Source organism: Aspergillus melleus (assembly GCF_016097325.1).
Source record: "Aspergillus melleus strain CBS 546.65 chromosome Unknown contig7, whole genome shotgun sequence".
Classification (NCBI taxonomy): Eukaryota; Fungi; Ascomycota; class Eurotiomycetes; order Eurotiales; family Aspergillaceae; genus Aspergillus; species Aspergillus melleus.
This window is the reverse complement of record NW_025763376.1, coordinates 1975995-1994729: the sequence shown is the minus strand read 5'-3', so window position 1 is coordinate 1994729 and position 18735 is coordinate 1975995. Positions and strand designations below refer to the sequence as shown.

Below are 18735 nucleotides of genomic sequence, written 5' to 3'. Positions count from 1 at the left end.
TAGGGTACTTTGAGAGATCGCAAAAACCTGCACAGCGCATAATACCGATTTAATTTGGCCCTTTCGATAAGCTGAAACAGCCATTTGAATACGTGATTCTTTAGAAGGAGGCATGTTGTATTTGGTGTTGAAGATATGACGCGTTGAATAAAGAGGGTGGAGTTTTGATTGAAAATTCGCAGCTCGCTTAGATTCGCAGCTCGCTTGTGGATTACGTTAACTACAGTTAACTAAAATCGCATGGAATAATGTTTTGTCAGTCATATTAGAAATAATGTCACGTTATATAATAATAAGATGTTAATTTCATGTTTCGATAGTTCGCGGATATTAAGAGTCAAATAAAATATTAACTGAGTATGATACCCTACTCCAGTTTATAAACAAGTGGGCAGAAAGAAATTGAGGACTTTTTGATCAGGTCGGCCCCAAGAATATCACCGTATGGTGCGGAACCAGTAAGCTTCAGGTCAGATCTGGAGAACTCGATCACTGCGAGGAAACAGCGTACCCTCCTTTAGCGTTAGCAAAGATTACCAGGGACTATCATCCCTGTCCGCCGGCCGATGTGTTTTGGAATTGTTCCGCAACCACTTCTTCATCTCTTCTACAGCAATGCGATTGCTTTTGCTGTCCCGGTACTCCGAGAGGACCTCTCCGTAGATCAGACCATCAACCTTTGCGAACCCCAGTAGATTTTCGGTAACCTCGCTGTTTTCCTCTGCTGCCGTGATTGTCCAACCGAAAACTCGTCCAAGCCTAGGACGCCTCGGTTTAGCACGATCGCGCTCCTTAGCCGCTACGCTGAGTTCATAGCAGACACCGGCATACTTTCCCCAGTTCCTCCTATCATTGTGGCATTCCCTGACTTTAGGCAAGGAGAGAAATGAAAAACCAAATGACATAACTCTCTGATGCGCAGGAATCATGGCTTTATTGTGATCTCGAGAGAAAATATCGATGGCGTGCTGCGCCCTGGCGTTTACGCCAACTGCTTCGTTTGCACTCAGCGAGCGAGCAACCCTCATCCAGGCATCACTGTCGGCATCGTCGACATCGAAGCCATAGAGGACTCGGACACCAACTGGTTCTAGCTTCTTTTGTGCCATTCTTTGGAGCTCTATAATGCAGCCTTTGCCAACTGAGGAACAATCGCCTGCGTTTTTGATGTCGAGCCAAACAAAAGTGATAGGCTTCCCGTTTCGACGGTGGGTGGCAACGGCGTCGAAAAGTTCGTCTATGGTATCTTTCGGTTTGTCTCCGGGTGTGAACTTGTCAGCGTGCCAGGCGTACCAGATTCCATTGCTAGGCGCCACGTCGATTTCGAACGCATTGGCGCCGTCACTGAGAGCTTGCGGGATTGCTTTGTTCTCCAAGAGTCGGTGGGCAATGAGGTATACGGGCCGGCGGCTGTCGGTCCCGAGCACTGTTTGTCCTGGAACATTGTCACCGGAGCAACTACTAGCCAGCAGGAAAACTAAGGATATGAGATAAGTTATAGCGGAGATTGATGGCATTTTGAGAAACTATAGATCAAGCTGATGAGAGCTTCAATCTATTGACATTGTTAGTATATTTCCTAATGTACCGATGTCGTAACCATTGTAAAGAGAGATCTGTCGCCATACCTTAGCCGTTGGGCAAGCAATATATTTATAAATTTGCCCAAAGCTCGAATAGTTTTGGATAATATTTGCTGGATACTCAAAGATAGGAGCGAGGCCGCTATTAGGATATTATTATACTACGAGGATAATACAATAGAACATACGTATAATAAATCTTCTAGTAAGAATATTAAAATTTTGTTCCAGGGAGAAGCCCCACGTACCTGTCATCTAATGGAAGCCGAATGGTTGGCAGAAGGCTTAATGAAGTTGCATTGGGAATGTTACATTTCGCACTTATGGGTCGAGAATCTACTACCTACCCCGGAAACGTCATAATCAATGACGAGCATTCCTCTACTATACGCAGGAATATGTTACATTATTTGTTCCTATTTGTCTGCCCACTACGTGGGCGAAACAAAAATAGTTAGATCTGCTTCTCCAGGGAAAGGTCATGACGAAATATACCAGCGTTAAGATTATGGGATTACTGAATGGAAATAAAACTATCCGATCAACTACTGCTCGTGTCTGGACGGAAGAACTGAAATGGATGCAGCAGAGTAGGGTTATTGCAACCAATTGCACAAACCTTTCTCTTGTCCTGATTAAATGCACTAAAAACTCACAAACGCTAGACAGTACACAAGAGAAAATTTATTACTAGGGTGCCCTTTAGTTAAACGATTGCTTCTTCCAGCAACGAACGACTTGATCCATGATAATAATATGAGCACCAAGTATGTGCACGGTTGAACATGGTGAAAGAACTCGGAATCAATAGCTCTATAACATGAACAAGTCCAATTATTGCGATTATATGACTCAATACATTTACTTTTTGAATTAGAGTACTAACCAAAGATAGATACAACGAGTGTTATAAGAACTGAAACTTCATCGCCTAGATACTGTGACTAGGGCAGTACCTAGTCCAGTTCCACTAGTTCTGTAGCCACTAGCCGACACGTCATAGCCGGTCCTAATGTTTTGCACACGGAAAGTGTTTGTGCTCGACCAGTATGGCACCTTCCAGTCGAGAGTAGCAATCCGCTCATCCTCAAGATCTACAAGATCAAGAGAGCCCGCTGTATCAGTAGGTTCATATTCGCGCCCGCAGAAGTAGACGGTAAGTTCCCCGTTGCTCTTGATCTCCGTATCGTTCAGATCACGAGGAGGGATCTCCTTGTCTTTGTCGCCTGCTTCGTGAAACTTTCCACTGTTTGATTTAGCATGCCAAACGGTAAATTCTAGCATAAACTGAGGTGTCACATACGGCTGGGCATCTGCCTTGGCAATCAGGATGCTCTCGATACTCTTGTTCACAATTCTGATCAAGCCATCTTGCTCGTACACCATTTTCAATAAATGATAAGATTCAGATGAAACATACAACTGCAAACAAGAGCGCAGGAGATAAGAACGAAGGATATGTAGGCGGATTGTAGACACTGATGGAGGTCCAGATATGAAAACTAGGTTTTTGAAAATCCCTCGAGAGGCTCCGTTGGAAAGGTTAGGATATTTCTATTTATGTGTTCCGCTATGTTCTTACAGACCACCGATACGGCGTTGAAATTGCTAACGTCATGGAAGGATGTATAGCACTGATTCTGACTGTATGAGCCTTCCATACCAATAGGGTGCAATGAAAGCTGCTGTTGTACTCAGGAATAAACCAGACATTCCCCAAGGAAGTAGTCGTGACGTACTCTTACAGTTTGGTCAGTGGATGAGGCCCTACTACCTTTCCATTTCGGATGACCGGGGGCTTTCTAACTTTGCGACTAATGCGTGGAGACCAACTCCACATGGTTTGGAGCCAGGTATCGCTTCATCCCGCGGGGATTTGTGGCAGAAACGAAGCCTCAATCTCTAACCCATTCTCAGAAAGTGATCCGTTCTCATTTTGAGTTAGCTGGACCATGGGTAAATGGGAGCTACGTGACCTTCTGGCGTAACTTTAAACTAGCGAGCAGCTGCTTGCATACAGGATGTCATCACGTTCTCAATTGGCAGAAGCATCGAGGCTATGGAAACATCCTTTTAATCAAGTACGGAAATTTAAAGGGCGATTTAAATAATCAGCTGACTATAATTGCTGAGCTTTTGGGGTAAGAGCTGTCGCCGGGGAGGGGGCCCAAATAGAAGAAAAAGTCCATTTCGACCAAATGAAGGTGGGTAATGTAACAGGTGATGTTAAGGAGCTCAACGAGTTCTTCCGCCAGGGCAGGAATTGGAGCCTGCAAGGAGCTGTTCAATGCGTCACAGAATGAGCTGTTTGATGGACTGTGTGAAGAGCGCTTGAGCGGAACGGGTTAATATTTGATGAAAATTATTGAATAACATCCCAACTGCTGCTGGAATTATGCCATGAGAGGAGCTTTGTTGATTTCGGACGCTTTTTGACCGCGCCGTATCCCCAAGCCATAATATAGGGTTTACTAGGCAGACGTTATCAGATCAAGTCATTTGAACAACCTATGCTTTTTGATAGCGACTCTGCTGAATCTTGCTGCAAGACGGTACGGGAATGGTGAGGTATTTCTAGTCGTTCAGTCCGTTTTATCGAGCCCAAAAGCTCCAAAACTGCACCTGACCTCCCGTATCTATTCTTAGTTGTTGGATATAATTTGTCGACACCAGGTTTTCACCATCGATGCGCCTCTAATGCAACAACTGGAGTATCGAAAAGACGATTTATGTCAAATCAATGAAAGTTGCAGATCCTGTGTTCTACCTGATATGGTAATATCTATTGGCGATTCGGGAACGCCCGGACAGGGGACTTGAAATACTAACTAAACTTGATACCTATAAAAGGTGATTATACACCGGACTATATCTAACGGACGTGAAACATGACCGAGTGATATCGTTGAATTGGTGTTGAGTCGTCCCTATTTCTTGAGGAGAGGTATGGGCAGAAATACTAGATCCCGATGGACTTATTCAGATTAGATGTCGTATTTTCTCATATATTGTAGTTTATTTGATAAAACTGCCTAGCACGGAGTACCAACAGCAAACGTAATTGCTGGTTCTGATTTCTGGAACAAACCTTCTTGTTCGGCCGGAGGTCTCTTGCTCTCGGAGCGCCTCGCCTAGACTGGGAAACGAACCCGTTAGCGGTTCGGGACGATGCTATGTGTTTCAGTTCCGGGAGCCCTGCCCATCCCGCTATCTACATCTTGCGCGAAGCCTTAAAGTTCCTCAATCAATGGGACCCTATCGCCATTGAGAGGCATGTTCAAATCTTGACCACAATGCTGCGCGAAAAACTACAGCAGAAATGAATTCCGTCTTCCCCGCCAACTATGAAAGCACGACATGGTGCTAGCAACACCATTAGCTATGAAGAAGATTCTAAGATTGTGGACAAGATCTGAAGCGTGGATGCGTACGCGTGGAATGGTGTTCTTCGGTGAATGCGATTTAGCTTCCATGGCTCTAACCGTGCTGTGGATGTTGATCAGAGCATGGAAGTATTTTTTGCCCTTTATAGAAAACGAAAAGCGGGAAGACTTAATGAACAAGGGCACTTGGCCTCTAACCTACATCTGCAAGCTTAGTAGACCAAGGTGGCTTTTCTCTGAAGGGTCAATATGATTCTACATTTCGATCTTTTACAGGTGGCATCTCAAGCTTCCGACTCTTGCAGAAGGACGTATAGGATAGAAGAATGCAACTTTCTGCCCGCACCTTAATAATGTCACTATTTCTGCCTAACAACTATGAATTCCGTTTCAGTTCGCTCTCCAACTCATGACAAAAGCCCGAGAACCCATACCTGACCGCGTCTTTGGTACTATCCGTAACATCAACCAGTACACCTTATAATGGAATCAAGGGAATAGTCGTAGTTGTGCACCTATCCGGCACTTGACCCCCAAATATGCCTCTCAAGAAAGCTCCCGCTCCAGGTAAGCCTACTGCCCTTGATTGCAAGTGATTCCCGTTCTCAACCTTCACATAGGTGATGTTAGTGCCTTCCGCGCAATATTTCTCCACCAAGGCATCTGTGTCCTCAATAGGGACTGCTACCTCGTCCCTGGTTCCTTTCCAAATGTACATCGGGAAGTCTGGAATGCCATGTAAACCCATCGTCCCAATCGAGTTCAACAAACCCGCCTGGTCATAAACAATCCTATCACCGTTATCAAAGTATGGGATTATGCTCTGGTTAGCATACGGAGCTAAGCCGCCCCTTGCTCCGTTCGTGCATTGGCGTTTCGTCGAATAAAATGTTTCTGCATGATCTGGCAGCAAATGCTGATCTATGTACGCCGAAAAGCACGGGAACGTATTCGCGATGCCATCGAAAGAGGCCGAGATGAGTCCTGCACTCAAAGTTCCATCGATGGCGAAGAATGTCTTGGTCGTGTTGGTCGGTAAGCCGCCGATCGCTGCGCCGGAGATTCGTACATCAGGGGCGTATACGGAATGCAGCTCGCTGGCCCATTCACTAGCCAGAGCCCCGCCTGAGTATCCTACTATGGCGGTTTGGGCGTCTGGGCTGATTCCGGTGATTTTTTCAGATCTTGTGACAGCCCGTACGGAATCCAATACAGCATAGCCCGATTGAGTCCCAACTGTGAACGCGGCATTCACACCTTCATAATCTGGGATGTTGATCGGTATACCCTGGGCAAGGAACGTCTGAATCAATGTCCCAAGCTCCCCGAATATTTCCCACCGGTGTGGGGGAACACCCTCCTGGACCCAGTATGAAGGCGAGCAGTTGTTGTCAGGAGAGTCATAGGCAATCTGGTAGGACAGGAGCTTGTTGGTTTTCGCATTGACCGGGATGATGACTGTTGTTACCGCGTAACTTGGGTTTCCGTGTGCGTTGGTAGTGCGGTATAGGAGTTGGTATGCGGAATGTATAAGTGAGAGGTTAATGAGTGTAGAGCCGACGTTCACATTTCGAGATCCAAGGATTGTGCCTGGCGGGGACGACACCCATGATGCGTTGTTCGGCTTGTAGAATGGGTCCTGACTGGGGAGATGGGGTGGGTCATGATAAATAGGCGTGTTCGTTGCGGGCAAGCTAAGAGCAAGTAGCTGGCCCATAACACCGAAGAGTACCAATGCAGTACACAACATTTCTAGGAGATTGGGTAACGATTGGCGATGGTTTCTGGGTGCACCGTTGAGTACAATAGCTGCCAGAGATGCCGTATCGTTTCAATGGGAGGGATTCGTGACAGCTCACTTGATCAAAATGCCCTGGGACATGAGGAGCTTTCTTGCTCAATGTGCTTGAGTAAAGCTGGGTCGAGGACAAATGAGGATAATTGCAAGCCCCTGTAATAGAGCTGGGAAGAATGATCGTAGAAATGTATCATTGGGCATAGAATGAGCTTCTCTTATAAGTCTATACGCCCGGGTATCGTAACCCTTTTATGTCTTTGATATCCCAGGGTTGATGCGATGACCAGCAGAGCATGTGATGTGTGTAACCCTAACCCACCAAATGACCCGATGTCTTCTGATCAGATTCAGGCTACTACACCACTTGTGCTAGATCACTAGTTGAGAATTTACTATCCTGGTCCCCCGCACGGTGACGTTGTGATATGCCACAAGATTCAAATTCGAGCGAGGCTGTTTTGATGCGAAAAGAAACAAAGAAAAAGCCTATATAAGAAGTTCAAATGGGGGAACACGAGCGAGTTCCGGATTATCCAGTACTCTCCATACGACTCGCCTTTATTGAAGATGGACCGAGGTTGTTCGGGCTTAAATGAATAATGTTTCACCCCATTAATACGCGCACCAGCTACCTATGATTCAACGAAGCTCTATCCAAGACACCGCTACTTCGCCTGGTTTTCGGGCCAAAGTGAAAGTCTAGATGACACGCCAAGTACAAGCGTAGTCGAAAGCAGGGCCGAGACATTTCTTACTAGTTAAGATGGCATATGCCGCATTTACCAGCCACTACAGAATACCATAGAATAGCGGTGAGAATGGGAAACTCTCCGCGCTCCAGCGAGGATCCTACGGAATCAATACTCATACAAATCATTTCAAGAAGAACTAACAGCTGAATTACCTACCCACTTAGATTTGAATGCCTGTCCATCACCCGGCATATCCGAAGGCAGAACTATCGTTATAGCGTGGGCTTCCATCAGTGGGCATGGTTATTGGCTTCCCCGCATTCCTATTCCACGAGATTGGGTTTATGTCCCTTTTTTTTCATATTGCATCCGACTTTTACACTAATGCCGAGCAGCGTTGCAGTCTATGGAAAAGTGGGGTAGCGGTGTACCCCGTACATACTACCGCTGGATATATTTGGTGGCTGGTAGTGGGTCTAGCAAGGGATACATCCCTTGAGACTCCTCGCTTTGTGCTATTGGTATTGAATTCACCCTTTAATCACCTGTGGCCATGGATATGATCTGTGCCTAGAGAAACTTTAGCATTTCGAGCATTATAAATCATGAAGGATAGATCCTTCGATGGACGGAAAGTACACGTTCTCCGAGGTTCAAAGTTTCCACGGTGCCGCCTACCCCTCAATAACCAACAGTCAACGCCGAGCCCTGTCAAGCCGCTCACCTGTAATCGCCCTTCTAGAATCCCCGCAGATGATGGATCCTGTGGAATATTTACCCAATGTACCACAATACCCACTTGGTAAGCGATAGTTCTAGTAGTTGATGGCTCAGATCCACCTCATTTCGGATAAATTCTGGGAGATAGAAAAGCCTGCATTACTGGATTTACTGTTCCGTATGTACGAAGTACTCCACAGGCCGAAGCCATATTTACTTCTAAGGCCCTGCCCGCTCGGAGGTGCATCCAGTCCCTACAACCCAGATGCAACGCTGTGCTCGGGTTCTACAAATTGTTGCCTCAACAAGGTTATACGAAGTTCCATACAGGGACGTGTGATTTCGCCCGGGGTATTCACCGATCACAAGCAAAGAGATCACAAAGAAATTTCCCCTTTGTATGTTTGCTTGCTAATCTTGGCATTCACCCCTTGACCCCTCGAAACTAACTCGGGAACTGCCTTCAGCCCAACCATCAACAAACAAACATCACCATGCGTCTCTTTGTCTTCGTCCTTTCATTCATTGCTGCCTCGGCTACGGCCTGCACACCGAAAGGCCAGCCTTGCGATCCTCAGACCCCATGCTGTTCCAAACTTTGCATGACGCAGAACGAGCCCAATTCTGAAAACCCGAATGGCAGTTGCGCCTAGAAGAAATATTCATTGGAACAGGGCTACCCACGTTGGATAGTGGCCTAAAACTTGCATGATGGGGTTTTGTCGGGTTATTGAAATGGTCTATTTGTTGATGGCCGAGTACAATGTGGGCAACATCTAGTCAATTCACCTCACTTGGAGATCAGGATTTAGATAGTGCATTCCAAGTGGGCAGAAGGCCAATTAGCCTTAAATTACGGAGTACTACACATAACAATAATATACATCTTTTCCCATTCTTTATATCCGCATGCTGCTCCTCATCGGGCTCTACCCCGGTCGCCAATGGCCAAAAGTTCCCGTAACTCGCATTGACATCTCCTTCGCCACTGTCATAGCTGTGTATGTCTTCATATTGGCTACTACGAATAGTAACAATTCTGTGATTTATAACACATTTGTGAACGCTATAATGCAGCGCACCCGCGCCATGTCTCTTCACAGATATATATCTCCACAAAGGTGCAAAACAAACTACATACAGCAGCGCTTACTAAACATGGTTGAGGGCTTTCCCACTGTAAAATACTGGCGATAACAGTTTAATATAAAGGACTAAACTAATCCAGAGAAGTAACTTGGAATTTCTTGAGGAAAAAGAGAGCCTCCTAGTAGGTTGCATACCTGGAAAGGGGTAAACATAAGCGAATGCTTGGCAGACTGCAACCTCAGGCATCAGGAGCAAAATTGCATCGTTTGTGCCAAGACCGTACAGCTCTCTTACCCCCCTCACCTTAGCCAGTCGATGTTGCGAAGGATGACAGGGAGCACTGCCACAGTGAGATTTAGCAAACCATGGACTCTGGCATCCCTGCAGTACAATTCAAAACGACCTAGTGCTTACAAAAGAAAATTGCAATTGGCGTAGCGACGAGGCCATGATTTGGGGGTGTGCTTATGCCGCCCGCGGAGACCGCGGAGACCACGGAGGCCACGCTTTCCGTTTATTGTATAAGAAGAATCTCAGTATTGCTGACCTGGTATGTGTTAGAAACATTAAGATCCAGGGATTCTCCCAAGGTCGGCTTTTTATCTCCTTTCTCTCAATATCTCGACCGGCTATCAAATTTATTACCATTTCCTATCCAGTGTGCGGACGACTGTCAGCAATACCCTAACTACGAGACCCTTGAGCTGGCTCAGGGACACGAAAACATCATGGCTCAATGCCAAGAAATTGTGGACAAGTCGAAGCCCAGTGCGAAGGGTCACTGTACTGGGAGTGCTCAAGACTTCGCCAATGAACACATCACCGGAGGTTGGAGACCCGGCATGGACCCGAAGGTCGACTATTCGGGCCATTTCGAGTTCGGCGGTTCCTTGGGGAACCTTGCTGCGATGATTGGATTCCCTCTATTAATGTATTACATGTGGATTGGGGCTACCTTCTATGATGGACAACTACCGCTCCCGGAAAAGGGCCAGTCTTGGGCTAATTTCGCAGGGCATCTATTCGATCTCGCGTACGACTATGCGTTCCCAAGTCTTAGGGCATGGAAGATCTACTGGGTCTACTATATCTTCGAGGCGGCATGTTACATTTTCATGCCCGGCTTCACCTGTTACGGAAAGCCCTTACTACACGAAGGTGGAAAACAGCTGAAATACCACTGCTCGGCCTATACCAGTTTCTACCTCACCATTGTGGTCATGGGCGTGCTGCACGCCACCAACCTCTTCCCGATCTATACCTTTCTCGACCTGTTCGGCCCCATCATGTCCGTCGCAATCATCTCTGGCTTCCTTGTCAGTTTTGTCGCGTACTTTTCCGCCTTCGCGCGGGGTGCCCAGCATCGCATAACCGGCTACCCGATCTACGACTTCTTCATGGGCGCGGAGCTGAATCCCCGACTATTCGGCATCCTCGATTTCAAGATGTTCTATGAGGTGCGCATCCCATGGTTCATCATGTTCGGACTCAGTAGCGCCGCCGCAGCCCGCCAATACGAACAATATAGCTACGTCTCCGGCGAAGTCCTCTTCCTGGTCATGGCATATTTCCTATATGCCAACGCCTGCGCCAAGGCTGAGCACCTCATCACTACTACGTGGGACATGTATCAAGAGAAACTCGGCTTTATGCTCATTTTCTGGAACATGGCTGGTGTACCTATGTCTTACTGCCACTGCGTCTTGTACCTCGCGAACCGTGACCCCGCCACCTATGCGTGGAACAAATACGCCCTGACGGCTCTCTTCATTTCATATCTCTTTGTCTACTATGTTTGGGACACAGCGAATAGCCAAAAGAACTCCTTCAGAATGATGGAGCGCGGCACATTCGTGAAACGCAAAACGTTCCCGCAACTTCCTTGGCAGGAGGTCAAGAACCCCAGGACCATCCCTACCAAGACGGGTGACAAGATCCTGGCGGATGGATGGTATGGCCTGGCGCGCAAGGTGCATTATAGCTGTGACATGTTCTTCGCGTTGTCGTGGGGCCTTATTACGGGGTTCGAGAGCCCGTTTCCTTGGTTTTATCCGGTGTTCTTTAGTGTGATGATTGCCCACCGGGCGAGGAGAGATATTAATAAATGCCGGAGAAAGTATGGTGACGCATGGAGGGAGTACGAAAAGCAGGTGCCATATCTCTTTATACCGGTGAGTTTGAAGATACATTTTCCGAGAGTGCAGGAGATGCTTGAAGCTAATCGGTCGACAGTACGTTATTTGATTCAACGGGGGATTAATGAGCATGGATATGGGAAGTGGACGGGGAGGTCTATAATTTATTGTGTGTTAAGGTTGAAAATGACCATCTGCATCTGGAGTGCAATATAAAGCTGCCTGTGTTGAGATAGCCGACTGTTAATTGGGCTATTGCCGCCGGTCATGACTAGAAGGAACCAAATAGAGGCGAGGCAAAGAGCTAGCAACCACCCAATGTATTGTTCCCTGCTCATTTAGACCTACGAACCCCCTCACTTCGCACGAAACAGAATCTCCGCCTTCGGATCAGGTAGCTGATTAGTTTGAAACAGTAATCCCTTGGGCCTCTGGTCCCCTTTCAACCTCAACTCAAACCCATCAATGACCTTTACCAAGACCAATTTGATTTGATGACTGGCAAACCATCGCCCTGGACACGCATGTCGCCCACTCCCAAATTGCAGTTGTGTCTTGGTAATTGACGTCAACTGGTGCTTGTTTTCCTCATCGACTGAGCTCTGACGGAGCTTGTAGAAACGCAAGCCATCGAATGTGTCGGCATTAGGGTAAATAGCGTTGTCGAAGTTGACGGCGTTGGCTGGCGCCAGCGTGAATGTGCCGGGTGCGATGGAGGTGCCATCCGAGAGGGTGATGGGACGGAGTGCCTTTCGTTGAAAGGTTGCTGAGAAAATTTGGGTTAGTACTCAGCGTCATGACATAGATTAAAGGGGATTAGTAGCTGAATTACCTGTCAGATGGCCATCAAACCGCAACGTCTCCTTAATGAAACTATCCAACTTCTTCAACTTCCCCATACTTTCCAGTGTAAACTGCCCTCCATTTTCGCTTCCTACGGCATCTATTTCTTCCTGGAGAATGCTCACATACTCAGGATACGTGGCCAAATTGAACAGAGAGTTTGTCAACAGTTGTGTTGTCGTGTTCACCGACACCGCACCAATACCCAACTGCGAGATGGCATGGAAGAGCGGGTCATTCCGGTCCGGTTCCGGAACCAGGTCTCTTAGCCACTCGATCGAATCATTTGGTTTCTTGTAGCCTGTTTCGTTCTCGTTGACCTGTCGCTCTCGTAATATCGGAGACAACAACTCTTGGGCTTTGCTGTTACATTGCCATACGGTTCGTAGCTCGGGGATGAAGAACTGAACAAGAGGGCGGAGCCAAGGGTGGAAGAATCGGAGCTTGGCGGAGGAAAGAAAAACGTTCTTCGTATACTTCACAAACACAGGGTGTTAGACTATATCTGAGGTTGGGTCAAATATACATGGAGGCGGGAGAGGGGACTTGCATTGCAGCTTATGTTGATCCATTCTTCCTTCTGGTGCAGTGGGTTTCCGACGAAGATCCTTCCGTTGACGCGACTGACGAGACGTAGAATTTTAGGGTAGACTTGAATGGCGTGCCAATCTATTGTATTTCATGTTCAAGTTAGAAGCTCGTGGACTTGCTCACGTTATTGGCTGAGTGGGCGTACCTTTGCTCTCCGGGAACTCAAGAGGGAATACGGTGTCGACCTCGTCACGCATTTCGGGGAATATCCTGCCTATCATGCATGTCAAGGGTTATTATTTAATCCTTCCATGACCCTTCATAAACACAAAAGATCTACTAACCCATGCTCTTATTCAAATCATTCTTCATAACCACATGGCCATAGTCCAGTTTGGACACCTCAATTGGCCATAGATACTTATGTAAAAAGAACTAAAGTCTGGTCAGTACTGCTTGCTTAGTGAACGGACCAGGAGACTTGGAACAAGGCCAGTATATTCTCACATGACGAAGCGCAGATGGAAACGTATGATCGGGGAGCATCTTCAATTCATCCACGTAGTCCGGCGGAATGACTACCTGCTCTCCTTCGGTGGTCCAGATTCTGAATGGCTTGCCATAGAACTAACAAGAAATTAGAGATACTCCAGGAAGAACTGCTAGAGACTAATGTTTACTTTCTGGTACCCCTCCTGGAGCAGGCTGACTGAGTCGTAAAGCCATCTCTTCTTTCTATTCCCCGAACTGGTTTTGTCAGGAGTGAATAGGGCGGCGGAGGAGGTCTGTGATGATTCAGGAGCAATGAGAAAGGAATAAATCAGGTAGACAGAGGCGAGGCATAGTGGGATGAGAAGGGCCGGTGAACCGGAAATAAAATTGGAGGATGCGAGTAGTAGAGAGGGCATGATAATGGATTGGCGTATGATGCTGTTGGCTTACATCGAGGAAGACTCGAATCGAAAGAGAATGTTCGGGTCTTGATTATCACGAGAACAGGAAATCTGATATAAGAGATTGCAGAGGACGATGTATGGCCTTGAAGAGTTGATTGTAGTAGGACCCGAGGCAATAGTTAGGTGTCTGTCTCCAGCTACCAACTCCTAGGCCGACCTGGCCAGTCGATCCTTTCGCAGAAGTATCCGAGCCTCATGAGGGGTCAGTGTCAGACTCAAGCTCCCAACAATTCCACAGGGACTTCACTGCTAATTGGTATCTACCTGTATAGGCATGCCTCTAGCATACAGTATACACGGAGTAGTGAGACCAGTGCCTAGAGTCCAACCTCACGGAAACAATTCGTTAGGGTCTTGAAAAATACATGGATCGGAATCACTCGCAGTATTTTACCTTACCTTGGTTGGCGTAAGGTGGTACCTAGGCTCCAATACCTTGATATACACACCACGCAGTCTCCCACCGCCTGGGCGGTAAGACATATCAACCAATATTTTCGCCAAAGCCTAGGCGGTCAAGAACCAACGTGACACAAAGTCATAATACCTCGTTATTACCGAATCACTAAACAGTAAATACAAAGATGTTCCAAGCTCAACACCAGCAATGCTTATCCTCTAAAGTAGCCCGTAAGCACTAACCGGCAAGAACGGAAGCTCCTTTCCGAGGAGATTGTTAATCGTCGAAACCGATTGCGTTTTGGATCTTTCCACAGTCCACACACTACCATTTACCCACTTTCTATTCCGTATTTAGGGTCAGGTTACGGACCGGGCGTGGTGGGCGCGAAGCTTAGCATAGCCACTCTGCCTAGTTGATATCGCTCCTTCGCCAATAGTCGCTTAATGCATGTTCGACTGAGTTACGGAGTGGTTAGTTTTAGTTTGTGGATCAGTGTTTCTTCCTCGCTTATCGACGTATCACGGACGCGAAGGGGCCAAGATGTGGATTATATTCGCGATACGATGTAGCGAGTTTTTCCCTTCTTATGATGTTTCTGTGCATAACGGGCTAAGGATCGATTGGGCACGGAGTGTTGTATTCCGTAACTACTTTGTATTGTATTATGGCGCGGAATATTTATATTAATTGGGGCCAAAAACCTCAAGCCAAGGAAGCCAAGTCGCATCCACGTTGCTTGTCTCAACAAGCTTTGTCTATAGGTGGAGTTTCGGGAGCACTTGCGATATTGTGATGCTGGATTGAGACACGGAAATGAACATGATAGGGAAGCGACAAGATCTTCTACGATTATCATATTATAACCGGTAAGGTTCCGAAGTATTGTATTCGGCATAGCTATGAGAGAGCGCATCAGGCCATGCCGACAATTCCGTGCGCCATTATGGACTATTTTAGGCCAAGTGAACCACATGTGATCAAGATCGAACTTTCCTTGGAAGCGTAATTTAACAGAGTCGTTCCAAGATACCCTCGGTCCATGTTAAGATGTCTCATCTGAGGCCACATAGAGCAAATGCTGACTGGACGGGGAACTTTGCCCGTCTGCATGAGAGCGGATCCTTAACTTCGCTTGGACGGTTGATAAACAAGGGTTGTAAGATTGATCCGCACCACTACGGAGTACGGAGTAAGCCTTGAACGGCTTGTCTACCTCGGTTTACTTCGCCATTGTCACATTAACTCGCGCACTCAAATGTTGGTATCATGTATTCTAGAAACGCGAAAGATCCGCTATATGGGCGGCGGAGGGATTCCGTCTGGGGGCCGATATGTGGATCAAAGTGATAACTGCCTCAATGACGGCTAGAATCTCGGCTCTAGTTGTGATAAAAATATCCGAACTTGTGAACAGTTTTACAATGGTTACGAGAACAAGTCAACATTATTCGTATGGTTCTCTTACGTGAGAGGGATGACATTTGGCCCCGATTACACTGGAGCGTCTTATCAACAGTTTTGGGATATGTTTCAGATACGGAGTGAATATCCGGTGAGAAGAATCGTTGGGGCGTATGGGATAGCCTAGTAAGACATGGTACGGAACGAGTAGTTTAGGCAGTGGAAAGACGTTCATGGGAACCTAATTTAAAGAGAAGGTCTGTAGTTCGAGAAACGATCTAGAATCTTATATTACATTACTTTTCGCGTCGCGGTTGCTAATTATTGCGGTCAATACTTTATCTCTATTCACCCAATTCCCGGAGATTCCCTCAAATCAGAAGTCAACGACGCAATTTACTTGGTAGCAAAAACTACTTGCAATACTATTAGGTCTTTGACAACCCCTTGAACGCTCCCGCTTGGTATGCAAGTTGAACATACTAACATTCCTTTCTCTCAATAGAATAACACTTATAGCGGAATACCTCCTTGAACACGACCAGCTGTCACTAGCATGGGCATCAACGGTGGCATCAACGGCCTTACGCCTATTATTGAAACAAACGGAGTCAACGGAGTCAACGGGCATCATGAGACGGACATCATGAGCGATCAATCCAGTCCCATCATGCCAGATTCCGAACAAACCCCATCAGTCCCCATCGCGATTTGTGGCATGGGAATGAGGCTCCCGGGAGGCATCCGAAACGACAGAGACCTATTTAATTTCTTAATAAATAAAGGCGATGCGAGGTCGGTCATTGGACAAGACCGATTCAATGTGGACGCATACTATAGTCCCCATGGGAAGCACGGAACTATAAGCACCAAACATGGCTATCTCATAAACGACGTTGATTTCTCAAAATTTGACTTGTCGATGTTCTCCTTTACTCCCGCTGAAATTGAGCAAGTGGATCCTAACCACAGACTTGTGCTTGAGGTGGTTCGAGAAGCGTTCGAGAGCGCAGGGGAGACGAACTGGCGCGGGAAGAATATCGGGACTTACGTCGGTATGTTCTCCGAGGATTGGCAGGATCTACAACACAAGGATACACATGAGTATAATCCTTATAGAGTTCTTGGGGGTCTGGACTTCGCTTTACCGAATCGTGTGTCGTACGAATATGATCTCAAGGGTCCGAGGTAAGTCAACGCACTGCTGTTTCAAACACGCTTGATGGAGTAGGATAGGTCTAACAATATTATAGTATGATCCTCAAAAGCGCGTGCTCTTCTGCAGGACTTAGCTTGCATCAGGCCTTACAAGCAATCCGACAGGGAGAGATTTCCTCTGCAATTGTCTGCGGCAGCAATTTGATTCTTGCCCCGGGAATGACCATCAGCATGAGTCTACAAATGGCACTCTCACCCGAAGGATCATCAAAAACATTCGATGCCTCAGCAGACGGATATGCGAGAGGTGAAGGAGTCACGGCCCTCTACATTAAGCGCCTCGATGAAGCTATAAAGGACGGAAACCCGATCCGAGCAGTCATTCGGGGCTCAGCGAGCAACGCGGACGGAAAGACGAACGGTTTGGCTCTTCCCAACCCAGATGCTCATGATGTTGTCATTCGCCAAGCCTACAAGGCTGCTGGGCTTGAACTGTCAGATACAGCAATGGTGGAAGCCCACGGAACGGGTACCAAGATCGGTGACCCTATCGAGGCAACGGCCATTGGGAAGTGCTTTGAGCAAGGGGTTTATATCGGAGCTGTACGTTTTACTCCGATTCTATTGTTGCGTGGCCCGCTAACAGTAGACAGATTAAACCCAACCTTGGTCACAGCGAGGGAGCGGCTGCGTTGACCAGCATCATGAAAGCTGTGCTATCTCTGGAGAATCGCACGATTATCCCGAACATCAAATTCAATAACCCCAACCCATCTAGTAAGGACTTCGTTCGAGAGTAGTAGAACAATTGGTGATGCTAATGTTTCGAAGTCCCTTGGGAATCCGCAAAGTTGACAGTCCCTGTGGAGCCGACGCCATGGCCAACGGATCGTGTCGAACGTATAAGCGTTAATTCCTATGGCATCGGTGGCTCAAATGCTCATGTAAGTCTATCGCTTCCATTAAACAACACAAGCAGCGAATACTGACTCTATAAGTTTATCATTGATTCAGCGGCAGCTTATGGCGTGCAACCCTCAGGCAGCCAAGCTCCTGCCATCGAGAAGCCCGAGAAAAGCCTTCTAGTCTTCTCTGCAAACCACGTCGATGCTTTGAACAAGATAGCTCATAATATGGAGTGCTATCTCGCTGAGCACCCAGAAAATGCGAGGGATATGGCCTACACCCTGGTAGAGAGACGGGAGCACCTGAAATTAAGAAGTTTCAGTGTTGTAGATGGAAGTTCCGAAGGCTTCCACGTCTCCACGGCTTTTAAATTTCAAGGTGCTCGCAAGGTTGCGTTTGTGTTCACAGGACAGGGCGCTCAATGGTGAGAGAGCATTCCTTTCATGTTCAAACATTGCTAATGTTAGACTATATCTAGGGTTAATATGGCTAAGGAGCTCATGCTCGATTACCCATCATTTCTTGAAGACATTAGGTCCATGGACCGGAGTTTGAAGGAGCTTGAGCACGCACCGTCGTGGTCAATTGAAGGTCAAATTACCCGTCCTCTAGCTTTCTTTTCCTGCTAACCTTTCAACAGATGTGTTGTTAAACTGTGATGACAGAGCCATCATTGGTCGGGCGGAATATGCCCAGCCGTTGTGCACAGCTATTCAGCTGGGTCTCGTTAACCTTCTTCAAACCTGGGATATAGTTCCCTCTTCGGTGGTTGGACACTCAAGTGGTGAGATTGCTGCCGCCTACGCAGCTAGGGTTTTGTCCTTGAAAGAGGCGATCATCGCCGCGTACTATCGTGGGTATGTCTGCAGATCTTCTCAGCGATTGGGAGCAATGGCCGCTGTCGGCATGTCCAAAAATGATGTTGCGAAGTACCTTGAACCAGGAGTCAAGGTTGCCTGCGAAAACAGTGGGTCGAGCGTCACTCTCTCTGGCGATTCGAAGCCGTTGGAAAGTACGCTCGCGAGAATTAAGGAAGGGAACCCCGACACGTTTGCGCGCAGGCTCCAGGTTGAAATGGCCTATCACTCGCGTAAGTAATCTCCTTATTTAATCACAAGTGACGCAGCTTACGGAAAA

At 47.1% G+C, this 18735-nt stretch overlaps 5 protein-coding genes across 5 annotated transcripts; 2 read left to right on the top strand and 3 right to left on the bottom strand.

Moving 5' to 3' along the window:
* Positions 1-533: 533 nt before the first annotated feature.
* LDX57_011618 (uncharacterized protein) lies at positions 534-1517 on the bottom strand (the record flags this gene model as incomplete). The annotated part of the gene is made up of 1 exon (XM_046093362.1): positions 534-1517. The coding sequence occupies one exon, from the start codon at positions 1515-1517 to the stop codon at positions 534-536; it is 984 nt and encodes a 327-aa protein (XP_045949340.1).
* Positions 1518-2507: 990 nt separating this feature from the next.
* LDX57_011617 (uncharacterized protein) lies at positions 2508-2969 on the bottom strand (the record flags this gene model as incomplete). The annotated part of the gene is made up of 2 exons (XM_046093361.1): positions 2508-2829; positions 2887-2969. The coding sequence occupies 2 exons, from the start codon at positions 2967-2969 to the stop codon at positions 2508-2510; spliced, it is 405 nt and encodes a 134-aa protein (XP_045949339.1).
* Positions 2970-9993: 7024 nt separating this feature from the next.
* ERG4_3 (C-24(28) sterol reductase) lies at positions 9994-11509 on the top strand (the record flags this gene model as incomplete). The annotated part of the gene is made up of 2 exons (XM_046093360.1): positions 9994-11436; positions 11498-11509. The coding sequence occupies 2 exons, from the start codon at positions 9994-9996 to the stop codon at positions 11507-11509; spliced, it is 1455 nt and encodes a 484-aa protein (XP_045949338.1).
* A 247-nt stretch (positions 11510-11756) lies between these two features.
* Positions 11757-13031, bottom strand: LDX57_011615 (cytochrome P450; the record flags this gene model as incomplete). Its single annotated transcript, XM_046093359.1, has 4 exons — positions 11757-12166; positions 12233-12719; positions 12770-12912; positions 12980-13031. 4 exons carry the CDS (start codon positions 13029-13031, stop codon positions 11757-11759), a joined length of 1092 nt encoding a protein of 363 aa, XP_045949337.1.
* Positions 13032-16090: 3059 nt separating this feature from the next.
* Positions 16091-18696, top strand: pks3_6 (type I polyketide synthase; the record flags this gene model as incomplete). The annotated part of the gene is made up of 7 exons (XM_046093358.1): positions 16091-16722; positions 16788-17295; positions 17346-17469; positions 17524-17636; positions 17691-18022; positions 18077-18189; positions 18239-18696. The coding sequence occupies 7 exons, from the start codon at positions 16091-16093 to the stop codon at positions 18694-18696; spliced, it is 2280 nt and encodes a 759-aa protein (XP_045949336.1).
* Positions 18697-18735: the final 39 nt, after the last annotated feature.